Below are 24,271 nucleotides of genomic sequence, written 5' to 3' on the forward strand. Positions count from 1 at the left end.
CGTGTGGGCGCAGCCGGGCCCTGGGGCTCCCGCGGGGCAGCCGGCGTGTGCCCGGGGTGCAGCCGTGAGCGGGGGGTGTCCTGGGGTGCCCCTGACCGGGGGGGGCTGGTGAGTGCGGGGGGGGGTCCCAACTCCCACCCCAACAGCGTCCCCGGCCGCCTCCGTCCCGAGGGCCGAGTCCCTGGGGTGCCCGTTGCCGGGGGGGGGAGGGGGCGCGGCTGCACCCCCTGACCCACGGGGGGACCCCAGAGGGGGCGGGGGGGCCGGCGAGGGCTGGGTGCAGGAGCTGAGCTCTGCCCGTGCCCTCTGTCCCCGCCGGGGATCCCGGGGGGCTCCTCCCCGGGGGGGCAGGAGGCAGCGGGGGGGGGATCCTGTCCCTGCTCCAGCGCTGACCCCGGACGACGCCCCCAAGAAGGGGCCGAGTCAGGCCGGGACCCCCCCCGCACCCCGAGCTGCCCCGGGCAGAGTCCTGCTCTCAGCACCCGAGGTCGAGCAGTTGGGGGGGGGGGGGCGCCTGGGAGCCCCCCGCCCAGGCAGCGCTGCCGGGGGTGCCGGGCTGGGGGAGCGGCGGGGGGGGGGCGCGGGGGGGGCCTGAGCCGCTGTGCCATGGCAGGAGGGGAGCGGCGGGAGGAGGACGGGGCGATGCTGCCCCTGAGCCCGGGGTGGGGAAAACCCTCGAGCCCCGGCACCGGCTGCACATCCCCAGCGCGGGGGGGGCGGGGGGGGCATTACCCCGCCCTGCACCCCCGGACCCCCCCCCAGCGCTCTGAGCCTCAGCGCATGAGGCACCCACTTCCCTAAAACACCCCCCCCTGCCCCGGGACACCCCCCGGCCCCCGCCCAGCGCCTCTGACTGCCCCGTGCCCCCCCCCGCAGCCATCCCGCCACGGCTCTGTCCCCCCCCCGCCAACGTCACGGCCCCGCGACTCCCCACCGGGCTCAAACCCGCCGTTGCTGGGGGGGGCTCCCACCCAGGGCACCCCCCCACTGCGGGGACAGGGTTGGTGCCCCCGGACACAGCCGCGGGCTCTGGCCCCATCGGCCCCTCCACATGCTGGGGGGGTCCCGCAGCCCCCCGTTACCTCAGGCGTGGGGGGGGGTCGTGGCCCCAGGGCCGGATCTGCTCAGGGTTAGTTTAGCGCCAGGTTCTCCCTCACCAAAAACGAGGTTTCCCCCCCCCCCGTCCCCCCCCCCCGTACCAGCAATAATCATCTCCCCCAGCCTGGGGGGGCTGCACGCCCCTGCCCCGAGCTACCCCCACCCCCTCGGGGTCGTCCCCATTCCCCCCCCACAATCCCCGGCCCCACGGGTGACAACGAGGAGACGTTCCCCCGTGGGTCGCAGCTTCCCCCAGAGCCGTTGGATTTAGTGCCACCAGGAGGCTGCGGGGGGGGTGAGGGGGGGGTTACGCACCGTTCAAAGCCGCATTTGAACCCCCGCGGCTGCGCCCCACTCGCGCCCCACAGCCCCGAGGAGACGCCGACACGGACACGCTGTGAGCGGAGCTGTTTATTGGGGGAAATGCGGGGGGGACGGAGCCCCCCCCTGCCCCGAGGTGGGGAGGGAGGGGCAGGGAGGACGCCCCAAAACCCCGCGCGGCGCAGGGGGGCAGAGCCAGGGGATGTCCGAGCAGCGGCTGGTACCTGCGGGGGGCAGGGAGCGACCCCCGGGGGGGCGCAGGGCCCGCGGGGGGGGCGGGGATGCCCGGGGGGGGCCGGCTGCGGGGGGGGGCTCTCACTTCTGCAGCCGCTTGATGCGGGCGTCGATGTCGGCGAAGTTGTCCTCCACCACGGCCAGGTTTTCCCTCATGGTCTTCTGGACCTGGGCGGGCGAGCGGGGCCGGGGGTGAGCGGGGGGGGCGCGACGGGGCCCCCCCTGCACCCCGGCGGGGGCTGGCGGCACCCACCTCCGCCAGCAGCACGGCGTTGTCCTTGAGAGCGCCGGCGATCTCCTGCTGCGTCGTGTCCAAGTGCACCAGCACCTGCCCGAACTGCGTGGCTGCCCGCGACGGGAGGAGGCAGCTCAGGGCCGGGGGGCAGCGCCGCGGCCCCCCCCGCGGCCCCGGCCCCCCCCGGCCCCCCCAGCCCCTCACCTTGCTCGTGCAGGTCCCTGAGGGTCACCAGCCTCTGCACGACGTCGGGCAGGGTGCCGGCCACGGCGTCCCAGCGCTGCATCGTCTCGTAGATCTGATGGATCTGGGCACCAAGGGGGGGTCAGCACCGTCCGCAGGGGCGGGGGGGGCTCCATGTCCCCCCCCCCCCGCCGCACCAGGGCTGCCTTTGGGGTCCCCCCGCCAGCTCTCACCTTGCTCTGGGTGTCGGCATCTTGCACCGTTGCCTTGTGCTTGGCGATTTCGTTCACCTTCCCCAGGACGCTCTGGGGAGGGGGGGGCAGCAGCGTCAGACCCCAGACCCGGCCGCACTCGCCCCCCATCCCGCGGCCGTGGCCAGCGCTGGCCCGTGGCTCCGTCGCGGCCGCCAGACCCCCCCGCGCGGGTCCCTCCTGCCGCCCCCCCCACCTGCAGCCGGGCCTCCACTTGGTCCAGCACGGCCACGTCCAGGACGTTGACCTTGGCCTGCAGCACCTGCACGGTCTCCTGGGGACGGGGAGCAGGGTGAGGGGGGACGGGGCAGCCCCCGCCGCTGCCCCCCCCAGTGCTGCGGGCACGGCCGGGGGGACGGGGACCCCGCGTGCCCCCCCCGCCCGGCCGGACTCACCACGAGGCTGGTGCCCTTCAGCCCCACCAGCAGCGGGTTCTGCGGGGAAGAAACAGCGTCAGGGGGGGCAGGAGGGAGGGGGGGCAGGAGGGGGGGGGCAGGAGAGCGGCGGGGCAGGAGCCCCCCCGGCCCCTCACCTGGCTCTCGGGCTCGAACCGCACCGTCGCCTCCAGCTGTGCCAGGCGCTTCTCCAGCTCCGCCACCTGAGGGAGGGGGTGAGGGAGGGGGTGAGGCATCGGGACCCCCCCGGGGGGGGCAGGCGCGGCTCCCCGCCCCCCCGCGCTCACCTTGGCGCTCTGGGCAAAGTGCTCCTGCTCCGGCCGCCAGTACAGCTCGAAGGTGACGGCGTCTGCGGCGGGGGCCGGCCCTTTGGGGGGGCTCTTCCCCGGCCCCCCCTTGCTGCACTTGGCCACCTCCAGCTGCTGCAGCAGGCGCCTGCGCAGGGGAGAAGGTGGGCGCGGGGCCCCCCCGCCCCCAGTCCCACCCCCGCGGGGACGCCGGCGTCTCCCCGCGCTCCCCCGCCCGCGGCCCCGGGGCCGGGACCCCACTCACTTGGCCAGGGCGCCCTCGGGGTCCGCGAAGTCCACGGCTGCGGCGGGGCCCAGCAGCTTCTCCAGGTGGCTGGAGACCAGCTGCTGCTTCAGGCCCTCGACCTGCCGCGCCAAGGCCATGGGCGTCAGCTCCTCCGCCGCCGCCGACTCCTTCACCGTGCTCTGGGGGGGGGAAAGGGGGTCGGTCACCCCCGGGACAGCCGAGCGTCCCCTCCCCTCCCCTCCCTCCCCTCCCTCCCCAGGGCAGGGGGATGCTCACCTGGATCTGCTCCACCTCTCTGACCAGCTCCTGCACCTCGTGCTGCAGCCGCTGGTACCGCTGCTGGGGCGTCTCTTTGGCACCAAGACCCTCGCCCAGCTGCAGAGAGAGGAGCGGGGGGTCGGGGGGGGCTCACAGCCCGCCCGCGGCACCAGGCAGCGGGGGGCGGCTTTGGGGGGGCGGCTGGACGCTGCTCCCCAGCTGCCCTCGGGGCCGCCCGTCCCTGCGCACAGAGGCAAGAAAAGGGACTGAGCAGGCAGAGGCCGTGGGGGAGGCCCCGACCCCCCCGCAGGAGCAGCCTCACGGTCAGGGGCGCCTGGTCCTCACGGGGCCCTTCGGAGAGACCCGCCGGAGGGACCCGCAGCAGCACGGAGCAGCCCGGGGGGCTCCTGAGCGCCTCGACCCCAACGTGTCCCTCTCCTCCGAGGGCCAGAGGAGCCCACGAGCAGCGGGGTCCGTGGGAGCTCGTCTGCGCCAGCAAGGAGGGGCTGGCTGGGGGCCTGGGGGGCAAAGGCAGCCGCCACCAGATGGGGGGGGATGCTGAGGGCGGGGAGGGGGGGGCTCGCAGCCCTGGGCTGCAGCGGAGCAGCCTCCGGCCTCCTCGAAGCTCTGCTGGGAAGGGTCCCCTGGCAGCGGGCAGCGCAGGGAAGAGGGGCCCAGGGAAGCTGCCCCATGCTCAAGGGTCACCTCCCCCAAGCCCCCGAGCGTTGCGTCCCCACGAGCGGCCGTCGGGCAGAAACGCCGGGAGGCTGCCGGGGTGCTCAGGAGCTCCTGGCCACGGCCCGATGCGGGGAGGAAGGAGGCAGAGGCTGGGAGGAGGAGGAGGAGGAGGAGGACGACGACGACGACGACGAGGAGGAGGAGGAGGAGGACGAGGAGGAGGAGGAGGACGACGACGAGAGGAGGATGAGGATGAGGAGGAGAAGGATGAGGAGGAGGACGAGGACGAGGAGGACGAGGACGAGGAGGAGGATGAGGACGAGGAGGATGAGGATGAGAAGGATGAGACATTGCCTGAGCAGCCAGGGACGAGGTTGGCAAAGCCAAATCCCAGCTGAACTCAACCTGGCCTGCGATGTCGAAGGCGACGGGAAGGGCTTTGGGAGCAGCCGGGGACAGAAGGACGGTGAGGGGAAACGGGGGCCCGGGGCTGGACGAGGCGCCGCAGGCTCCTTCGGCCCTGACTCGAGCGGCCGCCGCGGATCCCTGGTCACAGCGGCCGGGGGAAAGGGGGGAGCGAGGCGGAGGCGCCCGCGGCACAGGAGGATCCGCTCGGGGAGTAACGAAGGGAACTGGCCACGCGCGAGGGCCCGGGCACAGGTGGGAGGCACCCGCCAGGGCCGAGCGACCTGGCTGATGGCGCCGCAGGGCCACTCGCCGTCCTCTGGGATGGGCCACGGGGACCCGCAGAAGTGCCCCAGGGCTGGGGGAAAGGCAATGTCGGCCCCGTCTTCGAGCGGGGCAAGAGGGAGCAGCCAGGGAGCCCCAGGCCGCTCAGCCTCACCTTCTTCCCTGGGGAGGCCACGGAGCAGCTGCTCCTGGAAACCATTTCCAGGCACGTGAACGACAAAACCCACCACGAGCCCCCGGCACGGCTGCACCGAGGGGAAGTCAGGCTGGAGCGGCTCGACAAACTTCTGCGGTGGGCTGAGCGGCCGGGCCGACGCGGGCAGAGCGGTGGCTACTGTCTGCCCCGTCCTCGGGAGCTCCGGCAGCGGCTCCCCCAGGACTCGCCCCAAGAAGCTGCTGAAGTCTGGGCGGGATGAGCAGGTGGGGGGGGGGATTGAAACCGGCCCCACCGCGCAGCCCAGGGGGTGCTGCCCCTCGGCCCAAGGCCTGGTCGGAGGCCGGTGACCACCAGTGTAGCCCCGGGGTCCAGGCTGGGTCCCGGCCTCTCTAAGCCTTCGTTAAGGGTCTGGGGGACGGGGCAGGGCCAACCCTCAGCCCGTTGGCAGCTGCCCCGGGGCTGGGGGGGGGCGCTGAGACGCCGGAGGGTTGAGCTGCTGCCCAGAGGCGCCCGGACAGGCTGGAGATGGGCCCCCGGGACCCTCACGGAGCAAAACACGGGGAAGCGCAAAGCCCCGCTCCAGGGGAGGAACAACCCTGGCCCCGGGCCATGCTGGGGGCCGCCCCGCTGGGAAGCAGCTCTGTGGAAAAGGCCCCGGGGGGGCTGGGGGACACCCCCAGCTGAACAGGATCCAGCAAAGGTGGCCGACGGTGCCCGGGGCAGCACCAGCAGCGTTGTGCTCGAGGGAGGGGATCTCTCCCCTCTCCTCAGCGCTCCTGAGGCCGCCCCTGGAGCGCTGGGTCCGGTTCTGGGCTCCCCAGGAAGAGCCACGAATGCGCTGGAGAGAGTCCAACAACGGGCCACAAAGATGCTGAAGGGACTGGCCCATCCCTCTGCCAGGAAAGGCTGAGAGAGCTGGGACTGTTCAGCCTGGAGCAGGGAAGGCTCTGGGGGGGGTTATCAATAACTGAAGGGGGGGGGTGAAGGGGAAGGAGGGGGATGGAAGGAGGGAGGGGGAAGGAGGCATCAGTTGGAGGAGGCCTCCACTCTCCGTCCAGCCCAGCTCCCTGACCACTTCAGGGCCGACCAAAAGTTAAAGCCTGTTATGAAGGAGATTGTCCAAATACCTCAAACACTGACAGGCTGGGGGCATCGGCCGCCTCTCCGGGAAGTCCATTCCAGTGTTCGACCACCCTCCCAGGAAAGAAATGCTTCCTAACGACCAGTCTGAACCTCCCCTGGCGCAGCTCTGAACCACTCCCACGTGTCCTGGCCCTGGACCCCAGGGAGCGGAGCTCAGCACCTCCCTCTCCCCGGCCCCTCCTCAGGAAGCTGCAGAGAGCCACGAGGTCGCCCCTCAGCCTCGTCTTCTCCAGGTGAGACAAACCCAGAGTCCTCGGCCGCTCCGCACAGGCCCGACCTTCCAGCCCCTCCCCAGCTCGGCCCGGGTGCGTGCGAGGACCTTCCCACCTTCTCAGAGGCTGGGGCCCAGCTCTGGGCACCGCTCAGGGTGCGGCCGCACCAACACCCGGCTCTTAGCGGGGCCCGTGCCAGGACCAGAGGCCGTGGGCACGAACTGAGCAGAGACCTCGAGGCCCCTTCCCACCTCCCCCCTCCCGCGATTCTGTGTCGCTTGTGGCCCTCGGCGGGGACGTCAGCGTGGGGCGAGTGGGGACGAGGGACCCTGCACTGGGGGGGCACATCCACACCCCTCTGGACTCACAATTTCATACTCCCCAGACTCGTAGCCCGTCGTCCTGGGCTTATTGATGCGATCGGAGAAATCTGGAAGAGGAGGAGCAGCGTGTCACCCCAAAACAGCCAGGGGGGCTGCGCCCTCCCTGGGGCCGGCTCAGGCTCCCCACAGCCCCCCCCCGGCTCACCCACTCCCTTGGTGCTCAGGCGCTTGTCCCTGAACTTCTCGTAGGCGGCGTTGGGGTTGATGATGAGGTGCTCCACGCTGGTGCTGCTGAGCTCCTCCTGCACACAACGCCCGGCGTCAGGGACGAGGCAGCCGCCAGGGTCTGTTGGCGGAGCTGCCGCCTCCCTGCAGCGCCGGCGGCCGTCTGGGGCCGGCACCGGGGAGAGGGCGGACGGGAACGGAGCGGGGGGCCAAGACGGCCCCGTCCCCCCCGGACAGGGGCGCAGCCCCAGGGCCTGACCCGCCGCCACGGGACCCAGCAGAGGGGCTGCCGGGGCAGCGAGAGCCGCGCGGGACGCGCCACGGCCCCAGGACCCGGCGCGGGGCCGTCGCAGCCCTGGGCGGGCCCGGAGGGCAGGAAAACCCCCCCGGGGGCCCGGCAGCGGGGCCGGGGCTGCGGGCGCACACCCAGGCCGAAGCCTTTCGGCCGCCCCGCGACCAGCCTCGGGAGATCTGCTGCCGAGCCCACGCGCGTCGCGGGCAGCCGGGGCGGCCCCCGGCCCGGCAGGGCTGGAGCTGCCCCACGGCCGCGTCTCGGGGGGGCTCCCACCACCCGGGGGGCATCGGGGGGGGCGTTGCGGGACTTCAACCCCTCTGACACCAACGGGGCTTCGCCTGGAGCCGGGCAGGGCGAGTGCAGACGCTGAGACTGGGCTCTCCTCGCCCCCCGCCACGGTCGGGGGGGTCCCGGCCCAGCAGGGCCCTGCGGGAGGCACCCCAAGGCCCCCCCCGCCTGCTGCCCCTCCCACGGCAGCCCCTCTCCAGCGCCGGCACCCGGGCGCAGCCTGAAGCGCTTTCGGGGAGCCCTGGCGCGCTGCGGGCGGGCAAGGGGGGGTGAGAGCAGCGGGAGCAGCGCTGGCAGCGGGGGGGCCCGTCGGCTGCGGGGAGGCAGCGGCGAGCGCCCCGAGCAGAGCACAGGGTTCCAGCGGCCGACGGACGGGCTCTTACCAGCTCCTTGCGTTTCCCAGAGGTGAGAAAGTCAGAGCAAGGTTAGGAGGAGAGCGGGGAGAGAGAGACAAAAATCGCGTTAGAAGGTCTGTCCCGTGCGCGGCCGCCGTCCCTCGCGTCCCTGTGCCGGGGCTGCTGCCGGGCTGGTCCCGCCGGCCCCGGGCCGGGGCTCCGGAGCCTCGCGGGACGTGGGGGCTGCCAGCGTGGAGGCGAGGGCAGCGGCGGGGGCAGCGCCTGCCAGGGCCGGGGCAGCGGCCGGCTGGACCCCTCGGCCGGGCACCCCGGGGCAGCCGGGGGGGCATCCAGGGCCACGCCGGTCGCGGCCACCGCGAGGGTGGTCACGGTGCCCAGCGCGGGCGCGGGAGCAGGATGCGGCCGCAGTCTGGGGGCGACGCGGCCGAGCCCCCGCGCTGACAACCTCCCTCCAGCTCCGGCTCTTCTCCTCCCCGCGGGGGAACGTGAGCAGGGCCCGGGGCAGGACGGGTCCCCACGCAGCAGCCCAACGCCCGGCGGGTCCCCGGGGCGGGAGGGGGCATCGGCTGCGCTCTGGGGGGGCGAAACCCCGGCGGGATGGCAGCTCCCGGCACAGCCGAGACACGTCGGGGGCGGCCAGGGGGTCCCTGGGGGTCCCGAAGGACGAGGAGGGCAGCGCGTGCAGGCAGGCAGGGCGGACGCAGAGCGGGCAGGGGAGAGCAGGGAGGCGGCAGCAGCAGCACGTCGCACCCCGGGACCCGCAGCCGCCGCCGGCTGCCTCCCCTCCGCCCCACAGCGCCGGGACCCACAGCCGGCACCGGCCCACGCAGCCACGGGCAGCGGCTACGGGACCCCGGGCACATCCGCCGCATGCAAAATCAACCCAAAGGGCAAAATCAACCCCCAAGGACATGCAGAACCAGAAGCAGCGAACGGGCTTACTTGTGCAAACTAGTGTCCAGGCAAGTGGGGAGCAGGGAGGGGAAGAGCGGTGGGAAACTCAGGTCAGTTCAGCGCGCGAGAGCCAGGAGACGCAACAAAGCTGCGCGAGGGGCTCCCGGGAGAGGAGACGACAGCGATTAAAACCCAGCGACCCTTCGCCTCCCGCCTGCAGCGAGGCTGCGCCAGGGAAAGCACCGGGGGAGCCACCGCTGCCGCGCCGCTCTACTCTCGGGGACCCTTTGGGCCTGACCGAGGCCGGACGGGGGCAGCTTTGGGGGGAAACAGCCCGTTTCAGTCCCTCTCGCCGCCCTGCCCCTCGCCAGGGATCTCTCTGCCCCCCTCGGAGCTGGGGTCGGGTGCCCGGCGCGCCCCTGCCCCGCGTGCAGCGCACGGTGCCGCGCCAGCCCGGGCGTGGGGGGGCTGCGCCGACCCCGCGTCCCCCCCAGCCGCCGGCAGCGCCGCGGGGAGAAGCCGGGTCTCAGCTCCGCGCCGCCAAGGCCCAGCTCCCCCCTCCCCGCCTCGGCCCCACCGCCAGCGCGTGGCAGCCAAGCGCCGTTCGGGCCGTGATCCACGAGCACCCGTCAGCCTTCGGCCTCACCAGCGGAGCCGGGGGGCACCGGGCAGCCCCGGCCGTGCCCCCCCGGCGTCCCCCCACCTCAGAGCCACCGCGCAGCAGCCCCACGGAGAAGGGCCACGGCCTGGGGGCGACGGGCTCCGGGGCTGCGCTGCGGGACCCCCCCACCACGTTCGGAGCTGGTTTATGGGGGTGAACCCGCCCCCAGCGCCCCCCTCGTCCTCCCTGCGCTGCCCCCCGGGCACTGCCCGTGCAGAGCCACCGGGGACAGGGGGGGGCTGGCCAGCCCCGCTCCCTTCTGCTGCCCTCGGCCGCGTTACGGAGGATGGGGACACCGGGGACGGGGACACCCCCCCTGACAGTTCCCTGCCACGGTGCCGTGGGGCTGTGGGAGGGGGCACGGGCACAGTCACTCGCGCCCCCCCGCGGCACGGGCAAGGCCTCACCGCCTCGAACTCGGCCTGGTCGTCCTCGGACACGTCGCTGGTCTCATAAACGTCCGGTTCGTTCCTGGCCTGGGGCACAAACGGGCTCCGCTCACTTCCCATCCAACACCCCACAACTGCCCCAAACGGCTGCAGACCCCCCACAGCCACCTGCCCCCACACCCCCCATCTCCCCAGAGACTCCACAGCCCTTCTGGACCCCCCTGACGGCCCCAATCACCCCACTTACACCCCACTTGCTACTCCCAACCCCCCCACAGGTGCCTGTTCCCCCCCAGTGCCCCCCAGCTCCCCAAACACCCCACCTACAGCCCCAGCCTCCTCTGATCCCCCCGGACACCCCAAACGCCTCCAATCCCCCCCCCAGACCCCCCTCTAACACCCCCAGTCTCCCCACATGCCCCATTTACTGACCCAGAGCCCCCCAATCCCCTCAGACCCCCCAAACCCGTCCCTTCCCCTCAGTCCCCACACCGACCCCCAGCTCCCCCTCACCCCCCCAGTTCCCACAGACCCTCTTGATCCCCTCACACCTCCCAACCCCCCCATTACCCCAAGACTCCCCCGACCCCCCCCAAACCCCCATTACCCCGAGACTCCCGCGACCCCCTCAGCTCCCCTTCACCCCCCCAGACCCACCCCGATCTCCTCAGGCCCCCCCGATCCCCCTGACCCCTCATTCTCCCCCAGGGCCCCCCGGTCCCCTCAGGCCCCCCCGATCTCCTCAGACCCCCCCAAATCCCCCTGACCCCTCATTCTCTCCTCAGATCTCTCCCGATCCCCTCAGACCCCCCCAAATCCCCCTGACCCCCCCCGACCCCCCCCGTTCCCTCAGACCTCCTGACCCCCCCCAGACCCCGCCGATCCCCTCAGAGCTCCTCAGCACCCCCCTGACCCCCCCCAGCCCCCCTCATTCTCCACCCGGCCCCTGCTCTCCTCACACCCCCCAGCCCCCCCCGATCCCCTCATTCTCCCCGAGGCCCCCCCGACACCCCCAGACCCCCCCGATCCCCCCCGGGCCGGTCCCGCACTCACGATGCCGGGCAGGTCGGCGTACTTGGGGTCGGCCATGGCCGGGGGCGGTACCGGGGGGGGCGGTGAGGGGGGGTCGGGGCCGGGGGTCGGTGCCGGGGGTCGGTGCCGCGGCCGGGACGCGCCGGGCAGGGGCGGGGCCGGTCGGTCCCGATCTCGCGAGAGCAGCGCGGGGGGGGGCGGGGAAAGGGAGCGCGGGGGGGGCGGGGCTTGAGCGGGGTGGAGGGGGAGCCCCGGGGGGGGTCGCCGGGGGGGTCACGGGTGGGCACAGACGAGAGGGGGGACACGGGGGGGCACAGGGGGGTGCTCGCGGGCTGGGTCGCACGGGGGGGGCGCGGTGCCGCCCGTGGGGGTGCCCCTGGGGTGAGCGCTCCGTGCCGGCCCCCCCGCGCGGTTTTGGGGTCCCCCGTGCCCCCGCGCTTTGTGTCCGGTGTCCGCACTATTCCCCGCGCTTCCCCCCCCGGCGAGGCCGGACCCGGCTGCTCCCCCCGCGCTCCCCGGGGCCTCCGGGGTCAGCGAGAAACCGGGGTGGGGGTTCACCCCGTCCCCGGGCCCTGCAGCTCCATCCTCGGCGCTGGGAGGGGTCGAAAGGGCTCAAACAAACGAATTTCTGACAATTATTAAGACTAAACTGTGATGTGCTGTGTCGAGGCTTTGCTTGTGTTTTGCTTCATTTATTTCTCGAGGCCTCCCGACGCCCCGGCTGTTCCCTCGGGTCTCTGTGTCCGCTCAGATGAGATTGAAACGCTCGTCAGGTTCCCGATGTCAATCGCTGAGAAGAGACTCGGGGCCTTCGGTGGCCACTTGGGCAACTCCTAGAGTGGGAAAACTGGGATAAGGGGGGGTGGAACAAAAGGACACAGAGACCCCGTTCCAGGGAGGATGATTCTGCTGCTTTAGGAAGGAGACACCTGGACTTTACTGCAAAGCGCCCGCGCTGGTCGGCCAGCGAACGCGGTGAAGAAGACTGCTGACTTCTTCCCTCGACCACCGAAGACCCTCACCCTATTGTCACTGCGGCTGCTCGGATTATGGAAATGAATTCACAGAATCCCAGAATCACCCGGGTTGGAAAAGCCCTTGAAGCTCCTCCAGCCCCACCATGAACCTCCCCCTGACCGTTCCCAACTCCACCAGATCCCTCAGCGCTGGCTCAACCCGACTCTTCAACCCCTCCAGGGATGGGGACTCCCCCCCTGCCCTGGGCAGCCCATTCCAACGCCCAACAGCCCCTTCTGCAAAGAAATGACCCCTGTGCTGGGCACTGGTGAGGCCGCCCCTCGATGAGTGGGTTCAGTTTTGGGCCCCTCACCCCAAAAAGGCCCTTGAATGACTCGAGCGTGTCCAGAGAAGGGCAACGGAGCTGGTGCAGGGTCTGGAGCACAGGTCTGATGGGGAGCGGCTGAGGGAACTGGGGGGGTTTAGTCTGGAGAAGAGGAGGCTGAGGGGAGACCTCCTGGCCCTCTGCAACTCCCTGAAAGGAGGGTGCAGAGAGGGGGGAGGAGTCTCTTGAGCCAAGGAACCAGCGCCAGGACAAGAGGGAATGGCCTCAAGCTGCGCCAGGGCAGGGTCAGACTGGCTCTTAGGAAGGATTTCTTTGCAGAAGGGGCTGTTGGGCGTTGGAATGGGCTGCCCAGGGCAGGGGGGGAGTCCCCATCCCTGGAGGGGTTGAAGAGTCGGGTTGAGCCAGCGCTGAGGGATCTGGTGGAGTTGGGAACGGTCAGGGGGAGGTTCATGGTGTGGCTGGAGGAGCTTCAAGGGCTTTTCCAACCCGGGTGATTCTGTCACTCTGTGAGTCATTCAATGGCCTTTTTGGAGCGAGGGGGATTATATTAAGAATTTTAAAAGGAAAACCAGATTTGAACCAAAACGGGAAGGGCTTTATATCTTTTACTAAGCTCTTTTTATACTATTAAGGTATGTAAGAAGGAGACTTGGATCCATCATTCTCATGCCCACAAGGAATCCAAACGCACTGTTGTATTATTTTTATCTGTACTTATCTGTTGTTTTTTTTTTTTTTTTTTTTCCTGGAGCGACACCTCGTGGACAACATTTGCATTGCGATACCGGGATGCCGATCCCAGTAGAACAGTTATTGTATATAATGATAATTCTTACAAGTTTTCGGGTCAGATTACAGGTTATCAGACAGAGGTTGACCAGCTCATTTTTTCGCCTAGTTGTCCGAAGACCAAGCAGAGAGACCCCATTTTTCCATCTAATAATTTTCTCGAATTCCATGCAAATATTAGACGTAGACTTGACGATCCGTGGAACACTTGGACCCCCAGCCACGGCAGCTCTGAGCGCTGGGGGGGCTTTTCAACCCCTTTTCCTGCGTATCCCAGTCAGACGCGAGAACCACCGCGGGGAGCTGGGACACGACGCTGTGACCATCAGATGTGGGGGTGAAGATCGGGGCTGTCACGGGTCCAGTGCAGCGGGCAAGCGTTGAACTTTGCGATTGTGATTTATCAAACGATACAGGGACCAACATGAGGCTCTTTTTGGCCTCTTGAGTTGGGGCCCCCCCCCGCACCCCGAGCTGCCCCGGGCAGAGTCCTGCTCTCAGCACCCGAGGTCGAGCAGTTGAGGGGAGGGGGGGGCGCCTGGGAGCCCCCCGCCCAGGCAGCGCTGCCGGGGGTGCCGGGCTGGGGGAGCGGCGGGGAGGGGCGCGGGGGGGCCCTGAGCCGCTGTGCCATGGCAGGAGGGGAGCGGCGGGGGGAGGACGGGGCGATGCTGCCCCTGAGCCCGGGGTGGGGAAAACCCTCGAGCCCCGGCACCGGCTGCACATCCCCAGCGCGGGGGGGGCGGGGGGGGCATTACCCCGCCCTGCACCCCCGGACTCCCCCCCAGCGCTCTGAGCCTCAGCGCATGAGGCACCCACTTCCCTAAAACACCCCCCCCTGCCCCGGGACACCCCCCGGCCCCCGCCCAGCGCCTCTGACTGCCCCGTGCCCCCCCCGGGACGCAGCGTCCTGCTGTGCTGGCTGCCAGAAACGCTCCTCCAGCCCCCACCCGCGCAGCGCCTGGGACCCCCCCCCCCAGCCCAGGACTGGGGTGCCTGGGGGTGCTCACAGGGACCCGCCACAGCTCAGAGCCAGAGGTGCCCCCCCCCTCAGTGGGCTGCCCCCGGGGCATCAGTGGGTCCCTCTCAGCCCCCCAGCGAGCCTCCGGATCGGTCCCTGCCCCAGGCAGGGCTGGTGTGACCCGGGAGCCCCCCGGGGTCCAGCTGAGCCCCCCAAGTGTCCTGGACCCCCCCTTCTGCACCTCTTCTTGCCTGGAGCTCCTGGGACCCTGCCTGCCCTCCCCCTCCTGCCTGTCCTGGGCCACCAGCAGATCCAGTGGACGCTGCTGCTGGGAACTGGGAGAGACTGGTGCAACTGGTGAGCAGGGCTGGGCGGGCACTGGGGAGCTGGGAGAATTCAGGAGCATCGGGTGGGGGCACGGGGTCCTGGGGGCACGCTGTCATGGGAACCGGGGAACTGGGGGGGCACAGGGGGGGCGCTGAGGCCCTGGGAGGGGCTGGGGGCCACTGGGAGGGCCAGGGGAGGGTGACGGTGATGGGCCCCGGTGACAGCTCCTGTGTCCGCTGACCGCTGTGTCCCCGGGCAGGAGTCCCGGTGGTGCTGCAGTGGGGTGCAGCCACCCTGGGGCACCCCCCAGTGAGACCCCCCCAGCCCTGGTGTGGGCAGACCCCGGCACTGGCTGTGCCAGCGGAGCCGGGGGCCTCTCCTGGGGGGGTCTGATGGCGACAGATGGGTATTTAATGAATGGTGGAAATCAATTAGCGCTGTAATGACCTCGGGGGGGTGTCTGGGGCTGGGCAGGGGGCAGGGGGTGGGCACTTGGGGGCTGCCAGGCGCCTGGGTGATGGGGTGGGAGGCGGTGGGAGGTGGGAGGCTCTGGGTGCCGCAGCCCCCCCAGCCCCGGTCAGCGCAGGAGGTGCCGGCGGTCGCAGAGAAGGTGCCTGTTTACTGCAGCGTGGAAGGATCGTGGGGCAGGGAGGACTGGGGGGGGCAGGTAGGAAGGGGCACACGCCTGACTTGGGGTGGGGGCGTGGGGGGGGCGAGGCTCAGGGGGGCGCAGGGAAGATGCGGTCGAAGTGAGCCAGCAGCAGCTCCACGGCCTGGTTCTGCTGGGCCATGCCCGCGGCCAGGCTGCCCGGCTCCCGCTCCGGCCGCAGCAGCGTCGGCCCGAACACGATGCCGATGTTCTGGCGCGTCATGCGGTTGACATCCTCCCGCTCCATCACCCTGGGGATGCGCAGAGGGGTGGGGGGTGGCCCCGTGCACCCCCCCCCCCCCAGCCCCGGTCCTCCCTCCATCACCCCACAGGTCCGTGTGCCAGAGCGGGTCCTAATCCTCCCCCCCGCACCTCCCCAGGTGTACCAGGGACACCCAATAGCCCCCCCCCCCAGGTACCCCGTAGCCCCCCACATCCACCCACCCGTGGGGCAGCTCTAACCCACCCCCCCCAGCCCCCCCTTACCGGCAGAGGTGAGCCAGGAGGTAGCGCAGGGTGGCGTAGTTGGCAGGGGGGAGGCTCTGCACCAGCTCAGCCACCCGCTCCACCCGCTCCTGGGGGTCCGGCAGCTCTGGGGGGAGCCACAGCGGTCAGACACGGTGCCCCCCCCACCCCCCCAGCACCCCCCACGGGGAGCACCGCGGCGGGACACTTACTGACGGCGTCGATGAAGGGGTCGAAGAGCCCGTACGGCACCAGGGGCTCGGGCAGCTCGCGGAAGAAGAGCTTGAGGGCACCGGTCACCACATGGACGTCGCTCCACTCGGGCTCTGCCAGGCTGAGCCGCTCCTCTGGGAGCAGCGGGGGAGCTCAGCCTGTGCCGGGCCCCCCCCCACCAAGCCCCAGCACCTCCAGGGTCCCCCCCTGCCCTGGCCACCCCGGCTGACCTTGGCATGGCTGCTCGGGGAAGACGTAGCGCCCGTCCGAGGTCACGGCTCGCTCTGTGGGGACGGAGGAGGAGTCAGGGGGGGAGCAGCTGCCTTCCCCCCTCCCTGGGCACGTGCTCCCACACAGTTCCCCCATCCTGCGCCCCCTCGGTCCCCTCACCCCGGTCCACGGCAAAACGCAGCTTCTGGATCACGGACAAGTTCCCGTTGACCCGGTAGATCCCGTCAACGTCAAGGCCTGGGGACAACAAATCCCTGAGTCACAGAATCGTTCAGGTTGGAAAAGCCCCTCGGGATCAGCGAGTCCAACCCTCAGCCCGAATCCACAAAGCTCTCCCCTACCCCACATCCCCCCACAGCTCATCCAAACGGCCCTTAAACACCCCCAGGGGTGGGGACTCCACCCCCTCCCTGGGCAGCCTGTTCCACTCTCTGACCACTCTGGCGGGGAAACATTTTTCCCTCCTGTCCAGCCTGACCCTCCCCTGTTGCAGTTCAAAGCCGTTCCCTCTCGTTCTGTCACTAATTCCCTGGGAGCAGAGACCAGCCCCAACCTCTCCACAACGTCCTTTCAGGGAGCTGCAGAGAGTGATGAGGTCTCCCCTCCCCTTCTCCTCCTCACACTGAACAGCCCCAGCTCCTTCCATCGCTCCTCACAGGATTTATTCTCCAGGCCCTTCCCCAGCTCGTTGCCCTCCTCTGCCCTCGCTCCAGCCCCTCGAGATCTCTCTGGGATTGAGGTGCCCAAACCTGGACACAACCCTCCAGGTGTGGCCTCACCAGTGCAGAGCACAGGGGGACTGTCACCTCCCTGCTTCTGCTGGTCACACTAGTGCTGCTACAAGCCAGGATGCCGTTGGCTTTCTTGGCCACCTGGGCACACTGCTGGCTCAACGAAGGGGGCGAGACGTGGTGGGGGATGTCTGTGCTGGCAGGGGGCGGGGGGGACGCCGGCCGGGAGGACCCTACCTCTCTCCTCGATGGCCTCCACGCAGAGCCGCACGAAGCGGGGCACTGGGGAGCTCTCCCGCTGGCACAGGGCGTCCAGGCGGCACCCGAACACCTGGTCTGGGAGAGGCAGCACGGGGGCAAACTGGGATGGGGAGCACTGGGACTTGGCAGGGGGCAAATGGGGACGGGGCAGGGGGACGGGGAGGGTGGTGGTGAGGGCACGGAGGGACACCAGGACGGGGAAGGGCTGGGCTGGAGGGAAACGCTGGGACCGGTGGGTGCATGGGGTGGGGGTGGGGATTCAGGGACTTGAGGGGGGATTCTGGGACTGGGGGGGGACAGGAAGACACCGGGACCAGGAGGGAATGCTGGGACTTGGGAGGGACACTGGGACCAGTGGGTTCACAGGGAGTGGGGGGCAGAAACACTGGGGGGGAGGGGGCGGTTACTGGGACCCACTGGGCTGAATGGAGCACTGGGGGACCCTCTTCCTCTCCCACTTTGGGGGCAGAGGGAGGACGTGGGAGGGTTTGTGGGGGTCCCGATTGCGTGGTGGTGGGACTCGGGGGGGGGGGTCCCAGCGCTGGGGAGCCCCACCTCGAATGAGCCCCTTCTCCTGCAGGCTCTGGAGCGGGGGCCGCTTGACGATGAAGCGCCTCAGCTTGCTCTTCACCCGCTTCTTCTCCGAGGTGTCGGGGACATGGGTGGCCCCTGGGGACACAGCAGGCCCGGGGGTGCTGTCATGGTCACCCAGCCCTGAGCCCTGCTCCCCCCCCCCTTGGCCCCCCAACCCTACCTGGAGCCCCAGCCCCCTCGGTGACCCACAGCGCCTCGTCCTCGTCCCTGCTGAGCTCCACCAGGTCCCCAACATCCCCCCGGCGCAGCCACCCCACGGGTGCGTCCACGGGGTTCTCCAGGTCCTGGGGGGAGGCGGGGGTGGGCGGACAGGGACAGTAGAGGATGCCAAGGGGGCTGGGGGCAGCCCTGGGGCAAACCCCCGCCCCCCGCAGGCACTCACCAGCCAGCGGATGACCCCGCAGATGGCCCGGGCCCACTCCTGGATGGTGGCCTCGTGGTCCGACTGCAGCAGGAACTCGTTGCCCGTCACAGTGCGGAGCTGGCGGGGGGGGGGGGCAGCGGGATGGGGGGGCGGGCAGGGACCCCCAGGGACCCCGACAGGGGCCAGGGGGACCCAGGCACTGCAGGGCTGCCCCGCTCCCCCCCGCAATGCCCCCAGGCGTGCCCCTAACCCAAGGGGGGGTCCCTACACCACACCCCCCTACGCTCCAGGGGAGTAAATGAGCGACACCCCTTTTTGTCCCATTTTGGGGGTTCTTGTACATGCTGGGCTGTGGGGTCCCCTTCTCCGTGGGCTGGATGCTTCAGGCATCCCCACACCCCCGGCCTGGGGTCCCCCCCCACTCACGTGGATGACGTTTTTCTTGCTGGAGAGGTCACGGGCCCAATCCAGGGCAGCCCCCCGCAAGTCCACGCTGCTCTCGGGGCGGCTGGTGGCAGGGCACTGCGGGGGGGGCACCGGGTGTCACGGGTGCCCTCTCCCCCTTTGTGTCTCCAGAGCACCCCACATTCCTCCACAGCCCTCTCCCTCCAGTGTCCCCCCCTTTCCTCCCGATGCTCTGGCCCTCCCCCACCGTCCCAGCCCACCCCCGTGCCCCCCCACTCACCCAGGCGGTGGGTGCCACCCCCTTGGGCTCCTTGTAGAAGATGAGGCTGTTCCCGGCCAGCACCACCCAGGAGACTCCCCAGTTCTTCCTGGGGGCAGCAGGTGAGGGGCACCCCCAACCCCTCCCCAGCCAGGGCTGGGGGCAGGATTGGGCCCCCCCACCCCAGCAAAGCCTCACACAGGCCCCAGGCACCATCTGGGCACTGGCAGCACCCCAGACACCCCCCTCCCCCCCCCAGCCTGGCACGTCCAAAAGCGCCTTTATTGGCCAGGGACGTTGCTTGGCTGGAGCCCCCCCAGCTGCTGGAGCCCCCAGGCCGGCACAGCCCCCCCTCCCCAGGCTGGAATGCCTGCCCCCAGTTGGCACCCCCTCCCTGGCATACCCCCCCCCCCCCCCCCAGGCTGGCATGGCCCCCTCAGCTTGGCAAAAACACTCTGCTGAAGTGGGGACCCCCCCCTCAAAGCTGGCATGGACCCCGAGACTGACATAGACCCCACTGCTTCACTATGGACCCCCCCAAGCACAGCCCCCCCCTGAGGACCCCAACCTGGCACAGCCCCCTGCACCAGAACCAGCCCCCCAGGAACCCCAACCTGCACCAGGACCCTCCTGCACCAGGACACTCCCCCCCCCCAAACCCCAACCTGGCACAGCCCCTGCACCCCCCCCCACCCCCAGGACCCCAACCTGGCACAGCCCCCTCCTGCACCAGGACCCCCCCTGGGGACCCCAACCTGGCACAGCCCCCTGCACCCCCCCCCCCACCCCCAGGACCCCAACCTGGCACAGCCCCCTGCACCCCCCCCCACCCCCAGGACCCCAACCTGGCACAGCCCCCTGCACCCCCCCCCCACCCCCAGGACCCCAACCTGGCACAGCCCCCTGCACCCCCCCCCCCACCCCCAGGACCCCAACCTGGCACAGCCCCCTCCTGCACCAGGACCCCCCCTGGGGACCCCAACCTGGCACAGCCCCCTGCACCCCCCCCCACCCCCAGGACCCCAACCTGGCACAGCCCCCTGCACCCCCCCCCACCCCCAGGACCCCAACCTGGCACAGCCCCCTGCACCCCCCCCCCACCCCCAGGACCCCAACCTGGCACAGCCCCCTCCTGCACCAGGACCCCCCCTGGGGACCCCAACCTGGCACAGCCCCCTGCACCCCCCCCCACCCCCAGGACCCCAACCTGGCACAGCCCCCTGCACCCCCCCCCACCCCCAGGACCCCAACCTGGCACAGCCCCCTGCACCCCCCCCCCACCCCCAGGACCCCAACCTGGCACAGCCCCCTCCTGCACCAGGACCCCCCCTGGGGACCCCAACCTGGCACAGCCCCCTGCACCCCCCCCCACCCCCAGGACCCCACCTGAGCTTCCTGCCCCCCTCCGCGATCTTGGTCCTGTTGAGCTGCCCGGCCTTCTGCACCTCCTGCCAGGACAGGGTCAGTGCCGCCCCTGCCCCCCCCCCAGCACCCCTTGGACCCCCCCCCAGCACCCCTCGGCCCGGGGGTAACTCACGGTGGGCAGGGCGGGGGTGCAGGACAGGGGCCTGGCCGGGGTCAGGGCGGGTTGGGGGGGCTGGGGGGTGGCCGCCCGCTCCTCCAGGCTGTGGTGGGCAGGAGTCTGGCCATGGCTCACCTGCAGTGGCGGGGACAGTGTGGGGGGGGGCACAGCCATGGTGCCCACCCGCACCCTTCCCAGTGCCCCCCATTATCCATCCACGTCTTGACCCCCACCTTGTGCACCCCCCATCCTCCCTCCCCTCCAGCCCTCCCCCTCCCCAGCCCTCGTCCCCCAGCTCACAGTGTCACCGGGGCCCCCAGCATCACCCGAGCTCCAGCGTCTTGTGGTCCTGGGGGGCTCGGCGGGGGGGGGCAGGACCTGTAGGGGAGATGGGGGGACATGGATCAGTCTCAGGATCCCCAGGAGTGGCCCCCACCCCGTAATTAGTGCTGGCATTAATTGTCAGTAGCCCAGCAGAGTTGTGCCAGGGACAAGGAGGGGGCTGGGGGGGGGGGGGGACGACTTGGAGGGGCACTGGGAGAGTCAGAGGGGCTACGGGGGGGGGAAGATATTGGGGGGATAATTGGGGAGAATTGAGGAGTCACGGGGGCCCCTGGGGGGCACGATGTGTGGGCACTGGGGGGGGGGCACGGGGAGTGCGGGGGCCAGCGGGATGGAGGGTGGTGGGGAAGTGGGGGGACGGGGGGGGGGCAAGGAGAGATGGGGGTGTGCAGACCCCAGCACTGCTCCCCCTGCCCCCCGCCTCCCGGTGCCGCCGGGGGGGTTTCCAGGAGGTCATCCCGGTCTGGGGGTTGTAGAAGAAGCAGCGCCCGGTGTTGGGGTCCAGGTGACGCTCCCAGGTCCCCAAAACCTGGAGGGGGGGCCCAGCCGGCACGGGGGGCTCTGCCTGGCCCCCTGCCCGCTGCAGCTCCTCCAGGTTGCAGTAGATCATGGCAGCTCCCCGGGGGGGCTCCTGGGGGGACAGATCCGGAACGGGGCTGGGGCACACGGACAGTGGCCACGGCCCCCCCCCGCCCCACACTGCGCCTTCCATCCCTGCCCCCCAACCCCCCCGCTGTGCCCCCTTACTCTGCCCCCCAGCCGTGTCCCCTTGCTCTGTCCCCCCCCAGCCGTGTCCCCTTGCTCTGTCCCCCCCCCCCCCAGCCCCCCCTTGCTCTGCCCAGCCCGGATCAGGATTTTGCAATCGTTTTCCCGGAGCCGTTTGCCACCCCGGCCCCCCCCTCCCCACCTTCTCCCCGGACCCCCCCTCCCCGGCCCCGGCCCGGCGTCCCGCTCCCACCTGCCGCCCGCGGCCGCGCAGCACCGGTCCCCCTCGGTCCCCCCCCCCGGACCCCGCTGCGGGCGGCACTGCCCCCCCCGGTGTGTGTCCCCCCCCCGGCACTTCCTCCGCTGCCCCACGGCGACGAGGAAGCGGCGGCAGCGAGGGCGGGGTTGGAGGGTGCTGGGGTGCGGGGGGGTGGGGGGGTGCAGGGAGTGGAGCAGGGGGGTGAGGTTGGGGGGTGCAGGTTGGGGGTGAGGTTGGGGGTGAGTTTGGGGGGTGCAAGGGGGTGATGGAGGGGGGTGAGGTTGGGGGGTGCAGGGGGGTGATGGAGGGGGGTGAGGTTGGGGGGTGCAGGTTGGGGGTGCAGGGGGGTGAGGTTGGGGGGTGCAGGGGGGTGATGGAGGGGAGTGAGGTTGGGGCTGAGGTTGGGGGGTGCAGGGGGGTGAGGTTGGGGATGTGGGGGTGCAGGGACGCAGGTTGGAGGTGCAGGGGGGTGCAAAGGCTGGGGGGGGCGCAGAGGGGAACAGGGCTTGGGGTGTCCTCTGGGGGCCACCTGGCCCCCACTCACCCCCGGGCCCCGGGCCAGCAGCTCCTGCTGCGACTGGCACCGCGGCAGGGCCGGGGGGGGGGCGGGCAGGGCCCCCTCGGGGGGGTCTGGGCCACACAGGTCTTCCAGCGAGCAGTACTGCGGTGGCAGGCCTGAGGGAAGAGAGGGGGGGACCCCCACCCCAAAATGATGCTCTGGGATATAGAAGGGGGGCAGAGACCCCCCACCCCTGGGCCCCAGCTGTGTTTTCCCCAGGGTCCCCCCACCCCTGGTACCCCCAGCCCCAAGTCCCTGGTGTCTCCCCCAGCCCTTCGGTCCCCATCGTGGCTCCCAGCCCTGTCCCCCCAATCCCCCCCCCTTACCCTCTGCCCTTAGCGCCCCCGCGGCCCCCCCCTCCCCCCACCCTTGTGCCCCCAGACCCACAGCGCGGGACACCCACTGCTGTGTCCCGCAGCCCTAAAACTCCCTCATCGCCCGCCCCCCACCCCTTTGCCCCCCACCTCAGTGTCCTTTCTCCCAGCATCCCGCCACCCCGTGCCCCCCTCCCCGCTCACCCGTGCCCGCAGGCTGGCTGGGGGCCAGCGGGCTCCATCTCCCGGTGTCACCAGGCTCCACCTCGGCCACGTAGGTAGCAGGGACGAAGAAGGGCCGAGCCCAGCGGGGCTCGCTGGCCCGTCTCACCTGCCACCAGTCCTCGTTGGCTTTGTGGAGCAGCAGGAACCGCTCGCCAGCAGCCATGGCCACGTGCCGCCCGTCCTCGGCCCGGTACGCGTAGTCGTAGAGGGCGCGGAGCACCACGGCCGGCTCGGCGCGCTGCCACCGCCGCCCCTCCAGCCGCCACCGCCCCGCCAGCATCCTGCGCTACAGCCGGGCCCTCAGCCCCTGTGGGGCGCAGGATGGGGGTCAGGGCAGATGGGGGTCAGGGCAGACGGGCCCCACAGCCGGCGTGGCCCCGGGCTGCGGTGGAATGGGGCTGAGCAGTGCCATGGGGGACAGCAGGGACGCTGCCCCATGGCCAGGCTGGGTTCTGTGGCCACGGCAATGCCCCAGGGCCAGGCTGTGCCCCACAGGCAGAATGTGCCCCACGGCAATGCCCCACGGCCAGGCTGTGCCCCACAGGCAGAATGTGCCCCACAGGCAGAATGTGCCCCACGGCAATGCCCCACGGCCAGGCTGTGCCCCACAGGCAGAATGTGCCCCACAGGCAGAATGTGCCCCACGGCAATGCCCCATGGCCAGGCTGTGCCCCACAGGCAGAATGTGCCCCACGGCAATGCCCCACGGCCAGGCTGTGCCCCACAGACAGAATGTGCCCCACGGCCACGGCAATGCCCCATGGCCAGGCTGTGCCCCACAGGCAGAATGTGCCCCACGGCAATGCCCCATGGCCAGGCTGTGCCCCACAGACAGAATGTGCCCCACGGCAATGCCCCAGGGCCAGGCTGTGCCCCACAGCCATGGATCCCCCCACCACAGCGATGCCCCACAGCGATCCTGTCCACAGGAACCGGAGTTCCTGGGGCCGGGGGAGCCAATGACCTGGCCCCAGGGGATGGGGGATGGGGGGACTGGGGGGACTGGGGGTGCTGGGGCAGCCGGGGCTCGGGGACCTGCAGGAAACCCGGCAGCTGCTGCAGCAGGAAGCAGCGAGGCTGCGGCTTCCTCGCGCCCCGTGGCGTGGGGCTGGGGGGTGGTGCTGGGGGGCCTCAGCCCCATGGCCTCTGGTCCCCTTGTCCCGCAGCCTCCCCACCCCACGGCCCGACAGCCCAGTGGCTCCCAGTCCCTTGGTCCCCGGCCTGAGGCTCCCCCAGCCCGTTTCCCAGGTCCCCAGCGCCCCCCCCCCCAAGGCTCCTGCAGCCCCCCACCTGCAGCCCCCCCCCCCCCAGCTCCATGGCCCTACAGCCCCCAACCCCCCCCAGCTGGACTCACCCTCCCCGGTGTGGGGGCCGCGGGCAGGACCCGCTGCCAGGACAGAGGAGGGGGGGGGGCTGCCATGGGGCGCAGGCCAGGGTCCCCAGCGCCCTGCCCGGACCCAGCCGAGCACCCATGGGTGCGGGGCTCAGAGCCGGGGTCCCGCTCGTCCCCAAGCACCTTTGGGCTCTGCCCCCCCCTGTGCTGCCGGGAGCGCTCAGGGACGGGGGGTGAGGTGGGGCAGTTGGGGTGACTGCACTGCCCGGGGGGGGCAGATCAGCTTTGCCCCGGGGGGGGGGGACCCCAGCCCGGTTGTGTTGCCCCCGTTACCCTCCGCTTTCTGCCCCGCCGGTGCCTGGAGCACCGGGGCGGGGGGGGCGTGCGGGGAACAGGCCGAGGGGGGCTTGGGGTGCTGTGGCTGCACAGCCCCCCCCGGTGCAGAGCAGCGACACCCCCCCCGCGGGACCCTCCCCGGTGTCCCCCACCCACCTGGTCCTGCCGGGGTGGCGGGTGGGGCCCGCCCGTAGCGGCGGCAGCGGGGACACGTCCCCGGGCCATGTGACAGGACGAGACGGGGCGCCCGGGTGCTCGCCCCGCTCCGGGGGGGA

The 24,271-nt window shown here is 71.2% G+C and overlaps 2 protein-coding genes across 5 annotated transcripts; both read right to left on the reverse strand.

Annotated features, from left to right (window-relative positions):
* Positions 1–1,491: 1,491 nt before the first annotated feature.
* On the reverse strand, positions 1,492–11,014 carry LOC141936675 (dynactin subunit 2-like). Of its 2 annotated transcripts, XM_074853823.1 has the most exons (14): positions 10,874–11,014; positions 9,839–9,907; positions 6,918–7,014; positions 6,758–6,819; positions 3,528–3,626; positions 3,270–3,430; positions 3,005–3,152; positions 2,855–2,920; positions 2,718–2,756; positions 2,519–2,596; positions 2,305–2,376; positions 2,093–2,195; positions 1,907–1,998; positions 1,492–1,821 (listed from the first exon to the last, which is right to left on the reverse strand). In XM_074853823.1, the coding sequence occupies exons 1-14, from the start codon at positions 10,907–10,909 to the stop codon at positions 1,735–1,737; spliced, it is 1,209 nt and encodes a 402-aa protein (XP_074709924.1). In that variant the 5' UTR covers positions 10,910–11,014; the 3' UTR covers positions 1,492–1,734. The 2 variants fall into 2 exon arrangements, with proteins under 2 accessions (XP_074709924.1, XP_074709925.1); XM_074853824.1 differs by lacking the exons at positions 6,918–7,014; positions 9,839–9,907; positions 10,874–11,014 and adding an exon at positions 6,162–6,309.
* A 3,814-nt stretch (positions 11,015–14,828) lies between these two features.
* ARHGAP9 (Rho GTPase activating protein 9) lies at positions 14,829–24,209 on the reverse strand. 3 transcript variants are annotated; one of them, XM_074853816.1, is made up of 18 exons: positions 24,153–24,209; positions 22,307–22,634; positions 21,774–21,904; positions 20,660–20,896; positions 20,224–20,301; positions 19,939–20,058; positions 19,788–19,849; positions 18,423–18,510; positions 18,164–18,259; positions 17,756–17,854; positions 17,534–17,657; positions 17,335–17,448; positions 16,756–16,854; positions 15,947–16,024; positions 15,787–15,840; positions 15,556–15,690; positions 15,365–15,470; positions 14,829–15,129 (listed from the first exon to the last, which is right to left on the reverse strand). In XM_074853816.1, the coding sequence occupies exons 2-18, from the start codon at positions 22,605–22,607 to the stop codon at positions 14,949–14,951; spliced, it is 2,103 nt and encodes a 700-aa protein (XP_074709917.1). In that variant the 5' UTR covers positions 22,608–22,634; positions 24,153–24,209; the 3' UTR covers positions 14,829–14,948. The 3 variants fall into 3 exon arrangements, with proteins under 3 accessions (XP_074709917.1, XP_074709918.1, XP_074709919.1); XM_074853817.1 differs by lacking the exon at positions 21,774–21,904 and having other exon boundaries at positions 22,434–22,634; XM_074853818.1 differs by lacking the exons at positions 21,774–21,904; positions 22,307–22,634; positions 24,153–24,209 and adding an exon at positions 21,224–21,284.
* Between the last annotated feature and the right edge of the window lie 62 nt (positions 24,210–24,271).

This window comes from Strix uralensis, chromosome 33 (assembly GCF_047716275.1).
Source record: "Strix uralensis isolate ZFMK-TIS-50842 chromosome 33, bStrUra1, whole genome shotgun sequence".
Taxonomy (NCBI): Eukaryota; Metazoa; Chordata; class Aves; order Strigiformes; family Strigidae; genus Strix; species Strix uralensis.